At 44.2% G+C, this 16,334-nt stretch overlaps 1 protein-coding gene across 1 annotated transcript; it reads left to right on the top strand.

The window, feature by feature from the left end:
- The first annotated feature begins 7,331 nt into the window (after positions 1-7,331).
- LOC130499049 (uncharacterized) lies at positions 7,332-9,904 on the top strand. The gene is made up of 3 exons (XM_056992942.1): positions 7,332-7,532; positions 7,643-8,641; positions 8,729-9,904. Exons 1-3 carry the CDS (start codon positions 7,332-7,334, stop codon positions 9,902-9,904), a joined length of 2,376 nt encoding a protein of 791 aa, XP_056848922.1.
- Positions 9,905-16,334: the final 6,430 nt, after the last annotated feature.

Genomic DNA, 16,334 nt, shown 5'->3' with positions numbered 1-16,334 from the left:
TTGTACTTCAATATCTCGTTCTCCAAATACCACCGTACGGCCAGATCTGCTCCTCTCTTCGTCCTTGCGGGCGTTGAACTTTCTCCCTATGGGGAAGACCTACTCTAATCTACCTTGTTGTGAACGAAGCTCTTGTGAACGAAGCTCTTGTGTTGGTGTTCCCGATGTTCATTTGCCGGATCTACGAGCCTTAGTTGCTCTGAGCTATATTCCTCATCCTCCGAAGCGAATCGACTCTTGCCAGAAGACCCAAAGACCAATCACCTTTCAACACCAGTACCGTTCACAGTTGCAAAGCCCGGTGCTTACTCGGGTCTCAGCCCCGAAGAACGTTCAACAAGTGCTCCGTATTATCTCCGAGTCAGACATCCTCTACAGTTGCAAGCTTCAGCTGTCCCGATCTTGGCCTACCTACAGCGATGTTCAGCCGCCTCCAGATCTGCCAATCCCATCGACGGCTCATCCGACAACCTCTCGCGAGGAACCTTAGTCTGCATGAGAACATATTACTCAATTCCATCCGGCAAAAAGTGCTTTGTGCTTTCATCTTCCATCATTTGGGAGAGATTAATCTTACCTTCCTCCCTTTGGGAGAGATCACTATTATCATCCTCTCCTCTGGGAGAGAGAATCACTCTTCCATGTTCCCTCTACTATAGAGGTGAGACGTATACTCTGTTCTTGCAAGTCTTGAAAAGCTCAGCCTTGATTTTAACCTTGCGTGTGTTTTATGACCATATCATGGTCTTGGGTCTAAAGAAAGTTGATTTCAACTCTACCTCCCTCCAAATCTCAACTTACGGAAGCTTTGGGGACTGGCTTTTGATTGTTTATGACTTGGTGGTTGCTGGAGTTTTGTTTACTATTTGGAACCGATCGATGAAGAGTGCAGGACTTGCTTGGATCCTCGAGGATGCATGTTCATCCTCTTCTCACTCAGCGACAGCCTCCTTTGTGGCATCGTATTTTACTGCGGAAACTTTGACGTTGAGAAACGCCATGATCTCTGCTCGTCAGTGTGGGATTCCCATGAATCTTTGGACGCATTTGAGCAGTGTCTCATCTTCGCTGTCAATCTCCTCGGAGAAACTATCTGTTTTAACTTATGTTGTTTTTAAGTTTCATTATTGTAATCAAAGAGGATGGATAATTCTCTCTAATTATTGTATGTTTGAAGTTTAAGTTAATGAAATGAAAGGTTGCACAAAAAAAAAAAATCAAAACTGTAAACCGAACAAACCGGTAATATAAACCACTATAAACCAATAGGCTCCCTCAAGATGAGCTTTCAAAAATATTATGAAGACTCATCTTGGACATAAGATGATAGAATTGATGAGGAAACAGAGCCTTAGTCATAATGTCAGCTACCTGATCAGCTGTACGAACATGAAGACTCTTAAGAACCTTGCGATCAAGCCATTGCAGGACAAAGTGACAATCATTTTCAATATGTTTAGTCTTTTCATGAAAAACCGGGTTGGTGGCTATGTAGATCGCAGCAGTACTATCAGAGAAGAGAATGGGAGTTTGAGTTCGAGGTACCTTCAGATCATTCATCAGTTTGATAAGCCAAATCATCTCCTTGGAAGCACTATTCAATGCTCGATACTCTGCTTCTGCAGACGAACAGGAAACTGTATCCTGTTTCTTGGACCGCCATGAGATCAGAGAATCTCCAAGAAACATTGATAAACCTGTAGTGGAACGTCTACTATCCCGGCAAGATGACCAATCAGCATCAGCAAAACCTTTCAAGGTCAAGTCAGCAGATGCCGAATAGAAGAGTCCCTGTCCCGCAGTTCCTTTAATGTACTGCAGTACTCGGTAAGCAGCATTGAGATGAGTAGTGCAAGGCGCAGAGGAGAATTGGCATATCGTTAACAGCATATGTGATATATGGACGTGTAATAGTCAAGTACATCAATCTTCCAACGAGGCTTCTGTATCTCTCAGGCTCATCAATCAGATCACCATCTTTCAAAGCAAGATGCAAGTTAGGAACCATAGGTGTGGAAACAGGTTTGCAGCCTAACATGCCTGTAGCAGTCAGTATCTCAAGTGCATATATACGTTGACACAATGAGATTCCTTGACTTGTACGAGCGATCTCCAAGCCTAGAAAGTATTTCAGACCACCAAGATCACGAAGCTTGAACTGTTGTGAAAGATCATGAATCAACTGTCTGGAATTTTGATCATTTGAACCAGCAACAATAATGTCGTCCACATATACCAATACTGCAAGGAAGTGACCATCATCAAACGTTTTCAAGAAGAGAGTATGATCACTTGTACCAGTAACAAATCCCAAACGCAACAGAGCAGAGGAGAATTTAAGAAACCATTGTCTAGACGCTTGCTTCAACCCATATATAGACTTCTTCAAGCGAAAAACATCAGTCTTATTCAATGTTATTCCTTTCCTCTCTGCATATCAATCAGGTATCTTCATATATATTTCTTCATCTAGGTCTCCATTCAAGAACGCATTGGAGATATCAAGCTGATGAAGAAACCAGTTTCTAGATGTTGCAACTTTCAACAAGAAACGAACAGTTGTGAGTTTGGCTACAGGGGAGAAAGTCTCAGTATAATCCAAGCCTTCCTTTTGTGTAAATCCCTTTGCAACTACACGAACTTTACGCCTCTCAAGAGAATCGTCAGCATTAAACTTCAGAGAATACAAAACCTTACACCCCACTGCTTTTTTTCCAGCTGGTAATGTAGCTACTTCCTAAGTTCCTGTTGATTCCATCGCTCCAAATTATTTGTCTACCGCTTCACACCATTCTTTAGAGTCCTTTGCCTCAGAGTAACATTGAGGGATTGGGATTTTGGTTATGGAGTTGATATAAGACAAGTAAGAAGGAGATAATTTTGAATATGAAAGAGAAGAGGAAATAGGGTGAGTAGTAGTGGAGTTTAAATTGTAACAATGATAATCCTGCAAGTGAGCAGGAGGTTTTCGTGTACGAGAAGAAATTTGTGATGGAAGAAAAGAGTATGGACAAATTTCTGATGTAGTATGTGGATTGTTATCACCTGAGGGCAAAGGGGAAGATGGTGTGAAGAGTCTCAAGCTGTCATCATTAGGTTGAGCAGAGGCCAGCGGAAACATGTCTTCGTGAAAGATGACATTCCTTGAGACGACAATCTTATGTGATTCCAAATCCAAGAGTTTATAACCTTTGACACCGGAAGGATAACCCAACAGAACACACGCTTTAGATCTCGGTTGGAACTTGTTCCTGTGTTTAGGTGAAGTAGAAGCATAGCATAAACATCCAAATGTTCTCAACTGATCATATATAGGAACCTTTCCAGTTAGTACCTCAAAAGGAGTCTTGTTACCAATGACAGGTGAGGGATTGCGATTGATAACGAAGACTGCAGTCAAGATACTGTCTCCCCAATACTCAAGTGGAAGTTGGGACTGGAACATGAAGGCTCGAGCTACATTCAGCAGGTGTTGATGCTTACGTTCCACTACGGAATTCTGTTCTGGTGTCTCCGGGCAAGAATGAAATGATATGATGCCCTTGTCTTGAGACAACTTAGAGAATTTTAGCTCTGGTGCATTATCAGATCGTACTGCTTTAACTCTCACGTTGTATTGATTTTCAACTTGTGCAACAAAAGCTGGAAACACCGTAAGAACTTCATCCTTTGAACGCATTAAATAAACCCAAGTAGCACGAGAATGGTCATCCACTATTGTCAGAAAATACTTGTATCCATCCACTGTTTCAACCGAAAAAGGTCCCCAAACGTCAATATGTAAAAGCTCAAAGTTTGAATTACATATGTTGTTTGGAAAAGGAAATGAAAGCTTCTTCTGTTTTGCCAAGTGACAAATATGACAGTAAGCACTTCCTTTATTCTTCAACTTCGTAGTGCCCAAGTTGTTAGTTATCAGATCAAGCCTTGAGTAAGAAGCATGACCCATTCTGTTGTGCCAGGTACCAATGTCCACCACTTTATTCACTCTCACAGATGCTTCCTTGATATCTAGCACATACAGGTTCCCAATCCTCCTACCCTGACCAATCATCGAGACCTTGGTACGATCATGTATTTCACAAGTAGAGGGATCAAAAATAACTCTGGAGTCAAGAGTTGATGTTAACAAGTTTATACTGATGAGGTTTAAGCGAAACTCTGGAATGAACAAGACATTCTGAAGTAGAATATGTTCATTCAGTTTGTATACTGCCAACACCACTGATCTTGATCATAGAGCCATTAGGAAGATTCACAGAACTGATGATGCTAGTATCTATAGATACAAACAATTCTCTGTCATGAGATACATGATGCGTAGCACCAGAAAAAAGTATCCATGAACCAGTGTTGAGAATTTTCTGTGACACTATGAGAATACCAATGAAACAAAAGGTAGATGGTGAGAAATTGATACCCGAAATCTCATTAGTACTCTGAGACGTAGAAGCTTTGCCTGCACCAGAAACATTTCATGTGTTTGTACTCTGAAGTTGTGAGCTAAACAGAGCAATGAACTGCTGGATTTGATCCTTTGAGAGATTGCCAATCAGGTTATCAAGAGCAGCAGGTTTTGACTCAGGTTTAGCAGACAAAGCAGCCGAAGGAGTTGCAGATTGGGGCTTATGAAACTTCTCAGGCGCTTTGCCTCTTGGAGTGTAACCTGGAGGAAATCCATGTTTCTTGTAACACCTTTCAGCAATATGACCAATACTGTTGCAAAAGGAACAGATAGGCTTCCCTTTGTGAGCTCCAGACTGCACATAACACATGTTTGAAGGTTGCAGAGGCAGAGCAGAGGTCTCGGAGACTTGGAATGCAGCAGGTGAGATTGCAGTAGAAAAGCTCTTCTGGCTATCATCCTGATCAAGTATGTTATAGACCTCAGTAAGAGATGGCAAAGTCTTCTTCATAATGATCTGACGTCTGATGACTGCATATGATTCATTCAAGCCCGCCAAGAATTTAACAATCTTAGCACGTTCAGCCTTTTGTTGAAGCTGAGCTGCTTTCCCACACACGCAAGAATCATCAGGTTCTTCACAGTTCTCCAGATTACTCCACAGAGTTTTCAGCTTAGTGTAGTAGTCCGAGTGAGTGAGTGAACCTTGACGGAGATCCTGAATCTCTTGTGTGAGGTTGTAAGTTCTCGGCAAGTTCGTCATATGAAACCTGCTATGCAAATCATTCCATATATCTGTAGCATCGCTTAAACGTAGGATACTACGATAGATCTGAGTTGTTACCGAGTTAAGAATCCATGACTTAACAAGGCTGTTGCATCGTGACCACATGCAAAAGTTTGGATCAGATTCTGGAGGACGAGGTAGCGATCCATCCACGAAACCGATCTTATTCTTCGCATCGAGACCTAACTTCATCGCCGCTTCCCAATCATCAAAGTTTGCACCATCAAGCTTAATGGAGATGAGTAACAAACCAGGATGATCGGAAGTGTGCATGAAGAACGGAGAGTGGATCGACTCAGCATGATCAGCACCGATAAGAGCTCGCGAGGCCTGAAGATCCGGACCAGTAATTGCCGGAGAAGCAGTCGGAGCTGTACGGTTCGCCACACGGGTCGATCGACGGGGAATCTTCTTCACAGAAACCATCGTAGCTAGATAAGAAGCGTAATACGAGCTCGATCGAAGAAAATCAAGCGTAAATCGAGCTCAATAGTAGCTCTGATACCATATTACGTTCAGTTAATTAAAATGATGATTTACAAGTGTATATATACAATTGTGGTTTAACCAACTAATCTAAATCAAAACTGTAAACCGAACAAACCGGTAATATAAACCACTATAAACCAATAGTGTCCATTAGGGAAACTGTAGAACAATAATATGTGTCCGTGTGATTGTATTTTCAACATTACTTTCAGTGATCAGGCTCGGACAGGTCTACAGATTATGATTAACATACAAAATGGAGATGTACGATGTTGGGGTCGAAATCGGACAAGGCAAAGTTGGCTTCCAAAATGTCCGTTTAAAAATTATTTACTTAAGAACTTTTTTACGATTTTTTCGGAAAAGGAAAACCTATACGAAAACTTTGCGGAAAAATCTTGTTTAAAGACAACGACTCTTTAAAACAACGATTTCTTAATCAATGACTTGAGAAATCAACAACTTCTTAATCAACGACCTGAGGAATCGACGATTTAAGAAAATGACGATTTCTTAAAAACAAACAGAACTTTGATATCAAAGGACCAAACCTCCGCAAACAAGCATCCTGAGAGGATCATAGCCTTGTGGAAGGTTCGAACACTTGGGCAACGGACCATAATCCACGATATAAACCTGATCGTGATGGCAATCGGGTCACGGATAAGAGCTCGGTTGCTATAGCGAACGGATCACGAGACCACGCTCGGTCGCTATAGCGACCGAGCCACGAGCAAAGTTCGGTCGCTATAGCGAGGGAGTATCCGCGCATCGATCATTCTCCGAAGCAAAGTCTTCCGAAACGACGATACGACGTAAAACTATGCATTCTCGAATATCCGTATATCCGTTCTCCGACTCACGAGTATCCATTTCTTGATCTCTCGATCAAATGGAATCGTCCGTTTGGTTTGCGATAAAAACCGCGGAAACTTAACCTTATCGGAAAAATCGTAAAAAAGTCTCGAATCAAAAATACGGCCCAAAGGAGGTCCAAAACTTGATTCGAGGCCCACTTGCGATTTCTTATAAACCCATAAACCTTATGACGGTTTATGCTTGATGGATAAGCATCAGTTTCCGCGGAAAAAATGGAAACTTTCCGCAGATAATCATGAAGATCGGAAAAAATGGAATATTCCCATTTTTTCGACTATGACGGCTTAAGGGGGAAGCGTAAACCGACCTTGGAGGGAGTATATAAGGAGTTCAAGGCGAGAGGCATAGGGGCATCACTTTTTCCAGAGCAAACTAGCACTTAGAGAATTTTATGCAACTTTCCGTTTTTGTTTTCGAACTGCGACTCAATTAGGTTTAGCCACCTTCGGGTATTAGAACTAGGATCTCACCGACAGCTCTCGTAGCCGAAGCACGTTGTCCTGTTGTTGTCACGCTAATACGCAGATTCGGAATAAAACCCTTCTTGCTCTCTTTTTACGTTTTATATTTTATTTTTCCGTTGTTATCGTGTTCTGACTGCTTGACGTGTGGTTTCTCAGAAATCCGAGACCTTCTGGGAAATTAGGGTTTTGCTACTTTCCTAAAATATACAGAATATTGATGGTGCGAATTTCGGTTCCCACAGTTTGGCGCTAGAAGGAGGGGGGTACGGATCAATCTTACTCACGACCAGCTCACGCTCAACCAGACATGACTAACAACGATTCAGCGAACTTGCAAACTCCTCTAAACGGAGCACCCAAGGACGCCTTGAACACTCCCGCAGCGGATGTTTCCGCGGCTGACGCACCTGCTAACGCCGTGTCGCTCGACGAGTTCAAAAAGCTGCTTTCCGCCTACAAAAAGAGATCGGAAGAGCAGGATAAACTCATGGGAACCCTGACCAAACAGGTTAAACCTTAACGGCAAGGTCCCGCGCGGTTCTCCCTCGCAGAGCAACCAAACTCCGCGAAAGGAGGCTCGAGTTCGCAACCCCACACGATAGGCCTGGAACTTCGCAGGAACGTCCTTCTGGACAAAACCCAAGCGAAACATCCCTCGTCGCCAAGGGCAACTCGGAAAAACCTCAGACATCCGAAAAGGATACACAGGAGGATGAAATCGAGCGTATCGACTTGGATCCCAGCGATGACTCCGAGGAGGACATCGACGTCCCTCCAAGAAGAACCCGCAGCCGTTCAGCTCGGGAAAGTTCTCCGTTCGAAAAACCCATGACGGAAGAAGAAGAAAACCTCTACTGGATCGAACAGGAGGAATTGGCCGAAAGGAAAACCGAGATTACTCGCCACGAACGCCGACAAGCTCGGAAAACCGCTGGAGAGGATCCCGAGATACGCGATCTCCGCGATTACATCACCAAGACCGCCGCAGAAGTAAGGGCCGTGAAATCGCAAATCCACCATGCCACGAGTGCCGCCCCAGAAATCGACAGGTTACTCGATGTGGCTCGTAAAACACCCTTCACCGCGCGGATCTCCGAAACTAAGGTGTCTAATCCGGGAAAACTCAAGATACCGATGTATAACGGTACTACCGACCCCAAAGCGCATCTCCAGGCGTTCCACATCACCATGGGAAGAGCCAGGCTTAGGGAGAGCGAAAAAGACGCAGGCTACTGTCGCCTGTTCGTCGAAAATCTCGAAGGAGCGCCGCTCGAATGGTTCTCCCGTTTGAAGCGAAACTCCATCGGAAGCTTTCGTCAACTCGCGTCGGAATTCCTCTTCAAGTACTCTATGTTCATCGATAGAGAAACTTCCGATGTCGATCTCTGGAGCTTAACTCAGGAAGAGGGCGAGACCCTCCGAGAGTTTATAAGCCGCTTCAAACTGATCATGGCGAAGGTCAGCGGAATCAGCGACAAAGTCGCAATCGATGCTCTTAGGAAGGCGCTCTGGTACAAGTCGAAGTTCAGAAAGTGGATAACGTTGGAGAAACCTCACACGATCCAGGATGCCCTCCACAAAGCCTCGGATTACATAATGATCGAAGAAGAGACGAATGTCTTGTCGCAAAAACATAAGCCGACAAGGAACTCTTCGAAAGACGTGGATCCAAAATCAAAGAAGAAAACTTCTCGTAACGACAAGTACGTCCATCACGAGGGGGAAGAACTCCAGGGCGCGCACAATTACGCGATCAATCCGGAGCAGGGCAGGACTTCGGGAAATACGTGGAACCGTAACCAGAATTACGACAAAAACGTATACTGCAAGTTCCATCAGACCGAAGGTCACTCCACGGCTAACTGCAAAGTCATAGGGGCGAGGCTGGCCGCGAAGCTTCTTGCTGGAGAACTCTCCGGAGTAACCAGCGTCAAGGATCTAATCCTCGACTCCGACCGTCCGCCAAAAACCAACAAGAATCCTCCCGCGGAGAACTCATCACCGAAAAATCAGGCGGGGGATAAGCGCGAGAGAAGACCAGACGATAGGGGAAACAATAATTCCCGAAATAGGGTCAACATGATCATGGGAGGATCCCAGTACTGCAAGGACTCGGTTTCGGCCATCAAGGCCTACCAACGGAAAGCCGAGTTGACTGCGAAGTATCCTCCACGGTCACCTCCTCAAGACGGACGGAACACCTCGATAACGTTCACCGAAGAAGAGGCGTACGGAATCGACCAACCTCACTGCGACCACTTGGTCATTGATCTCGTAATAAGAGATCTCGAAGTTGCAAGAATACTTATCGACACCGGAAGCACGGTAAACCTAATCTTCCGCGATACCTTGAGAAGGATGGGCGTCGAGCTCGAAGAAGTTACCCCGGTACCGAAACCGCTCACGGGTTTCTCCGGACAAACGTCCATGACCTTGGGATCGATTCAGCTACACGTCATAGCAAAAAACGTTACGAGAATAGTTGACTTCGCGGTGGTAGATAGCCCGGCTATTTACAACGCAATCATGGGAACTCCATGGCTAAACGCTATGAAGGCCGTTCCCTCGACTTATCACTTGGGCATTAAATTCCCAACCAGGACTGGAATTGCCGCAATCTGGGGTTGTCAAAAACAGTCGCGACTTTGTTTCCTAGCGGAGCATAAGTTGAGACAGATCACGACGACCTCTACGGTTAAACGCAAGCGAACTCAGCCTTCCGCCGAAGACAAAAAGACATCTCCCGCGGAAGCAGATACGGAGATCGGAAACATCCCCGACTCTGAAGACAATGTCACAACTCAGCGGGAAGAGGAAAATCCTGAGGTCAACGTCGACCCCACAACTAAAGCGGTCGACGGAAAACCAACCAACGAGTAAACATACTCGCGGCATAAACAGAACTACGAGATGGCTTGATCCTCGAAAGAGGTACGCAGGCAGCCCGTCGAAACCCGGCGAGTTCAGCTATCCCCCTCGCCAAAAAGGGGGGGGAGTGGGTGCGTATACTCGTATACTCCCAAAAAAAAAAAAAAACGCATTTGTATTCGAAATTTTCGAAACTATTTTAATAAAAATTACTTTCTCAATCTGTCGATTCTTAATACATTGACATTTCGGAAAACGAAAAACGTATCCTCATGAAAAGGCGAGACGTCGCAATTTTTACTGAAGATATTTAGCTCGTATCATCCGTCAAAATAGTCCATCAGCGACTTTAAACGAAATAGTCCGCCTGCGACTTTAAAAACAAAAACAAACCCGTCGATTGGCCCCGACGGGCAAAAACATAAATATTTCACTCAAGCAAATTCGTAGTCTGATCTTTTTACAAGATCCTCTTACATCCGACCAGGATACCATAGCGCGCTATACAAAAAAAAATCGAAATTTCGTCCAGCACTTCGCAAAGGAAGTAGCTCGATTCGTACCTAGACAAATCGTATAAGCCGATAACACTTCGCAGATTTTAAAACGATACGAATCAGGTCAAAATCACAAACAGGCAAAACGGAAGCCGATCAGTCATCGCACAGCCTCGAAGCTGAGAGTAGACCTAGGTCTTGCCCTAAGCCCAGTCTTGCTGGCACTTAACATCTCACGGACATAGTATCAAATACGAGATCCCAAAATATGTCTCTTACCGCTTACACCCAAAAATGCTCGCTAAAAAGTAGCATACGGACCAAGCGGCAAACTAAGAGTTAGAATACAAAGTGACAACTCGCATTCTGCCCTCTACACTTGGTGAAAGTTTAAATCAGATCATAAAAAGCAAATCACCGCGAACTTACTTCATATTTATAAAAGCCGCACAAAGGTGGCAGGGATTCGAAGCCTTAAAAGGCCAGTCCCGAAATACATAGAATTACGCGACCTACTACGGTCACGGCATCAACAGATAAAATGGCCACACTCGGCCACGAAAATACAAAGATAAGGGAAATACATTTTCCCGATAAACTCAGTAGAGGATAAAGTCATCCGACGACGAAGTTCCAAACTCCGTCGGATAAGTTACCTCATCATCACCTCCCTCCGCTTCGGTCGCGACCTCCACCGTGTCGGGAGAAACTGGGATCGGCTCCCAGAGTCCCCAGATCCTTTCCTCGATATGGGGAACAAGCGATTCAGCGTGAACATTGTCCTTCATGCCATCTAGCATGAGGCTCAACTCCTCTTGGTAAACATAATCCCTATGCTGAGTCCTCGTGAGAGCTCCAACCGATCCGCGACACTCGCGAAAATCGCCTACCGCGGCATCGGCAGCCCGGAGGTTGTAAAACTCCTCCTGGAAACGCATCGCCCGATTCTGCATCTCGGCGGCAATCTCCTGCTCGGCCTGCCTCCTCGCCCGGCGAATCTCTCTAGCATGATCGGCAGCAGCCCTTAAATCCCGCTCCAAGGTCTCCTCCTGGAGTCGCGCCAAGTCATTCGCGTTCTTCTCCCCTTTGAAACGCCAGATCCTTGATTCTCTCTGACTATCCAACAACGCCGAGCCAAGATGATTCATCGCCTGAGAAATTCGAAAATAGAATTTTTATTCGGATAAACGAAGAGAATGAAGGAAGAAATAGAAACTAACCCCGTTAACCACGCGAGAAGTCTCCGCCAATACTTCGGGTCTTTCCTCCGTATCCTCCGCAAAGGATAACGGGACAGAATGATCAGGAAGACCGGAAAAGAAGTCGTCAAGGTCGGGAATCTGCGCGTCGCTTGAACCGCTCCCATCGCCAAAGCCTAGAGACGGATCCCATCCCGGAAGTGGAGAATCGTCAGCAGGAAAGTCGTGATCCTCGACCTCGATGTCTTTATTCTTCCGCGGAAGCTTGGGCGACCTCTCAACCGGAACACGCTCCGGGAGATGTTCAACGGGCGCAAAATCAATCTCACCCTCCGCCTCGAAGTCATAGTGAACCAATCGGATCACCCTCCGAACCCTCTGACGGGTAAAACTGGTCCACCAATGATCACCGCTCCTCATCGCGTCTCTCACCTCCATAATGTCCCTAGGCCAAGGATGAACGACGCTGATATACGGAAGGGGATTTGGAACCGTCCGAAACATCGGAATAAACTCCTCCGCGACAGACGCAGCGTTAAGTCGGACATAGAAGAAGAATTGTCTCCAATTGTTAAAATTGGAAACAGTTCTCCTTACTACCAGCATTATGGGACGAGGAGTCAGTTGCCAGGAGGCAGACTCCTTGTTGTATTGCAGCCGCAGAAGCGCCTCAAAATGGTCGGCGGTGAGGGATAGGCCGCGCTCGTAACTCAGAATTACGAGACCGATAAGGATCTCGAAACTCGTAGGGCTCAGTTGGTTAAACGAAACCTGAAAACGGTCCAGTACGCGGACGACGATATCAGGAATCGGAAACCAAATACGGCAGCGTGACAAAACGGCCTCGTAACATGTGAAGTACCCTTCCGAAGGATAGTCGGCACTCTCTCCGACCCTAGGAATCCGGAATTCAACCGCGTCCGGAACTCCGGCAAACTTCCGAAGCATCTCGAGGAAAAGATCAGTGGTCTTACTCGGGAAATGAGTCCCCGTTTTCCGAGCTCGACAGATCGGAAACTTTTCCTCTCCGGGACGTTTGATACGATCACTGCTTGCTCTCCAATACGCGTCGCGTTCAGCCGCATTCGGAGGAAGTTCGAACTCGGCTTTCGGAACAAGGAGCTCTTCATCCTGGTTGCAATCAGGAGAAGAAGTCATGGGAGCTTTCTTCTTAGAAGACTTTTTTCCGCTTCTGAACAACTGTGACATTTTGGTGAGGGATTTTCTTTCTAAATTTTTCTTTTCTTGAGAGGATTCTTCAAAGAAAGTCTTATGAAAGATGGGTAAGTAAAAATGAAAGAGTTACCCCCCTTTTATAAGCTTTAGAATTTACTATCAAGTTCGGACTTTTGGAAACCAACTTGGCCTAAAAACTCGCTTAAGCTCGCCAAACCATACGACAGAACCTTGTCAACCCACGATTCTACCGCACTGGGGGGCTAACTGTTGGGGTCAAAATCGGACAAGGCAAAGTTGGCTTCCAAAATTTCCGTTTAAAAATTATTTACTTAAGAACTTTTTTACGGTTTTTCGGAAAAGGAAAACCTATACGAAAAGTTTGCGGAAAAATCTTGTTTAAAGACAACGAGTCTTTAAAACAACGATTTCTTAATCAACGACTTGAGAAATCAACGACTTCTTAATCAACGACCTGAGGAATCGATGATTTAAGAAAATGACGATTTCTTAAAAACAAACGGAACTTTGATATCAAAGGACCAAACCTCCGCAAACAAGCATCCTGAGAGGATCATATCCTTGCGGAAGGTTCGAACACTTGGGCAACGGACCATAATCCACGATATAAACCCGATCGCGATGGCAATCGGGTCACGGATAAGAGCTCGGTTGCTATAGCGAACGGATCACGAGACCACGCTCGGTCGCTATAGCGAGCGAGCTCAGGACGGAGCTCGAGCCACGAGCAAAGTTCGGTCGCTATAGCGAGCGAGTATCCGCGCATCGATCATTCTCCGAAGCAAAGTCTTCCGAAACGACGATACGACGTAAAACTATGCATTCTCGACTATCCGTATATCCGTTCTCCGCAACTCACGACTATCCATTTCTTGATCTCTCGATCAAATGGAATCGTCCGTTTGGTTTGCGATAAAAACCGCGGAAACTTAACCTTATCGGAAAAATCGTAAAAAAGTCTCGAATCAAAAATACGGCCCAAAGGAGGTCCAAAACTTGATTCGAGGCCCACTTGCGATTTCTTAAAAACCCATAAACCTTATGACGGTTTATGCTTGATGGATAAGCATCAGTTTCCGCGGAAAAAATGGAAACTTTCCGCAGATAATCATGAAGATCGGAAAAAATGGAATATTCCCATTTTTTCGACTATGACGGCTTAAGGAGGAAGCGTAAACCGACCTTGGAGGGAGTATATAAGGAGTTCAAGGCGAGAGGCATAGGGGCATCAATTTTTCCAGAGCAAACTAGCACTTAGAGCATTTTAGGCAACTTTCCGTTTTTGTTTTCGAGCTGCGACTCAATTAGGTTTAGCCACCTTCGGGTATTAGAACTAGGATCTCGCCGACAGCTCTCGTAGCCGAAGCACGTTGTCCTGTTGTTGTCACGCTTATACGCAGATTCGGAATAAAACCCTTCTTGCTCTCTTTTTACGTTTTATATTTTATTTTTCCGTTGTTATCGTGTTCTGACTACTTGACGTGTGTTTCTCAGAAATCCGGGACCTTCTGGGAAATTAGGGTTTTCCTACTTTCCTAAAATATACGAAATATTGACGGTGCGAATTTCGGTTCCCACATACGATAACTGTTTCAGATTCAATATGTGTTTTCATAATCTATACTCAATTCTAAAACGTAACTACCCTTTCCTGCAGTTCTACAACTGATTATGCAAACACATATTGATTCTGAAACAGTTATCATACAGGTTTAGTCTGGTTATACTTGACTGGATTGGAGACACTTCCGATTTTATAATCTATATATCAAAAAAGTTTAATAGGACTCACCAGGTAACTGAGTATTGGTATTTGCCAAAAACATTAACGCTGCATAGTCACGAAATGTAAAGAGCTCCAGGGGAACTGAAGCAGTTGATTCTTTCCTCTCAACAAACTTAGTATATTTTGTTAAGTGAATCGATAGTTTTGAATCTGAGAACTTCAATTCGGTGTTGCTACTTATAACATCAAATTCGCTGATCTCATAAGTTGCACTTTCGCTCAGCAGATGTTGGAAAGTTTTAGGCCGGTGTTCACTGGCAGACCCTTGGATAACGGTTGCCTGGGAAAAGGCAAACAAATTAGAAGTATTCAAGACTATGAGAAGCTAAATTGAAAAAGACTATGAGAAGCTGCCGGGTTCAGAAAATAACCTTCTCATGGGGAAGGAGCATGTCCTCTCCCATAAGTTCCCATCCGGAAACTTCAATTGAGGATCTTATTAGACTTAACTTACTGGAATGAATGAGGAGACTTGGTGTTTCACCTTACGTCTAGTGGTCCTGGAGCTCCGACCTTGGCTTAAGTCCGATAACGTGCTTTGTCTCCGGTGGATTTAATGTTATATGTTTGGAAGTTGGTATGCTTTAGTGATCCGGGCATCAAATCCACTGCTCATAAATTAGACAAGACTTTCCATGTTTGGACTCAGATGAATCTAGACAACATCAAGCCTATGGTTCATTTTATTCAGCTGACTGTCCCCAAACAAAGGCCACCACTTAAGCCTCCTTATCAGCTCCAAAAGATCAGTCCAAAGGTATTAAAGGTGTGGTCAACACTCTCATTAATAAGCAGATTTTAATCCCTTCGGATCAGCCTTTTGACCAGCTCATATGATTCTTTTTAATGACGATTTATCCTAAAATCCTCCTTTCATTTGTGTCTTTTGATTCTGAAACCTTTGTCCAAGAGCTATATATAAAGCTCCTCTCATTTCATTGTAAAATCAGACTTGAGTATTGAATAAAAAGTGAGATTTTTTCTTGAGAACGTTTATGCTTGTTCTTGTTATTTCTAAGTTATGTGAGATTCTTTCTTAGGATGCAAGTGTTGAACAGTTATCTTTGTGTGTGATTCACTTAGGTTTTGGTTCATGATCTTATCTCAAATCCTTTCACATCTTTGAGTGGTGATCTTCATTCCATTTAGGCTATCGGTTTTGATTTCTAGTGAGAAAAGCTAAAGTGAGATTCTGAGGCTGTATCATTTGGTATCAGAGCCAAAAGCTCCTATCATCTATCCTTTTGTTTTTTTTTTTTTCATTATACTCTCCAAAGAAAACCCCAAAAAAAATTAATTTTCCTCTTTCTTTCTTTTCTGTTTTGTTTTTCTAAGTTTCTGTCAAAAAAAATATATATAAAGAGATATGGAAAACCAGTCCAGCAACAGCAACATAGGGAACCATCCTTGGAGTCTTTTGAAGCAAGAAGATTATTATTTTGCAGGAAGGTCAGACCCTGATGAGTACTTTGAATAGGAGCACAAGATGACGAGTTCTTCAATTCTTGGGGCTGTCCAGAATACATTGCTGCTGATCAACTCATCAACCTAGATCACCACTGGTGGAGCCAATCTACTGCAAAAGAAAATCATCGCCGGTATTCTCGAGAATCAACTTGGGTTGAGATGAAAAATCTGATGAGGAAGAAATACATCCCACGCGATCAATATCAAGAAATCCGGAGGCAGTTTCGTACACTTTGCCAAGAAGATAAGACGGTCGTGGAGTATCACAAAAAATTCAACCATCTTCGCATTCGGCT

The sequence above is a fragment of the Raphanus sativus genome, chromosome 8 (genome assembly GCF_000801105.2).
Source record: "Raphanus sativus cultivar WK10039 chromosome 8, ASM80110v3, whole genome shotgun sequence".
Lineage (NCBI taxonomy): Eukaryota > Viridiplantae > Streptophyta > Magnoliopsida > Brassicales > Brassicaceae > Raphanus > Raphanus sativus.
This window is presented reverse-complemented; position numbering and strand designations above follow the sequence as displayed.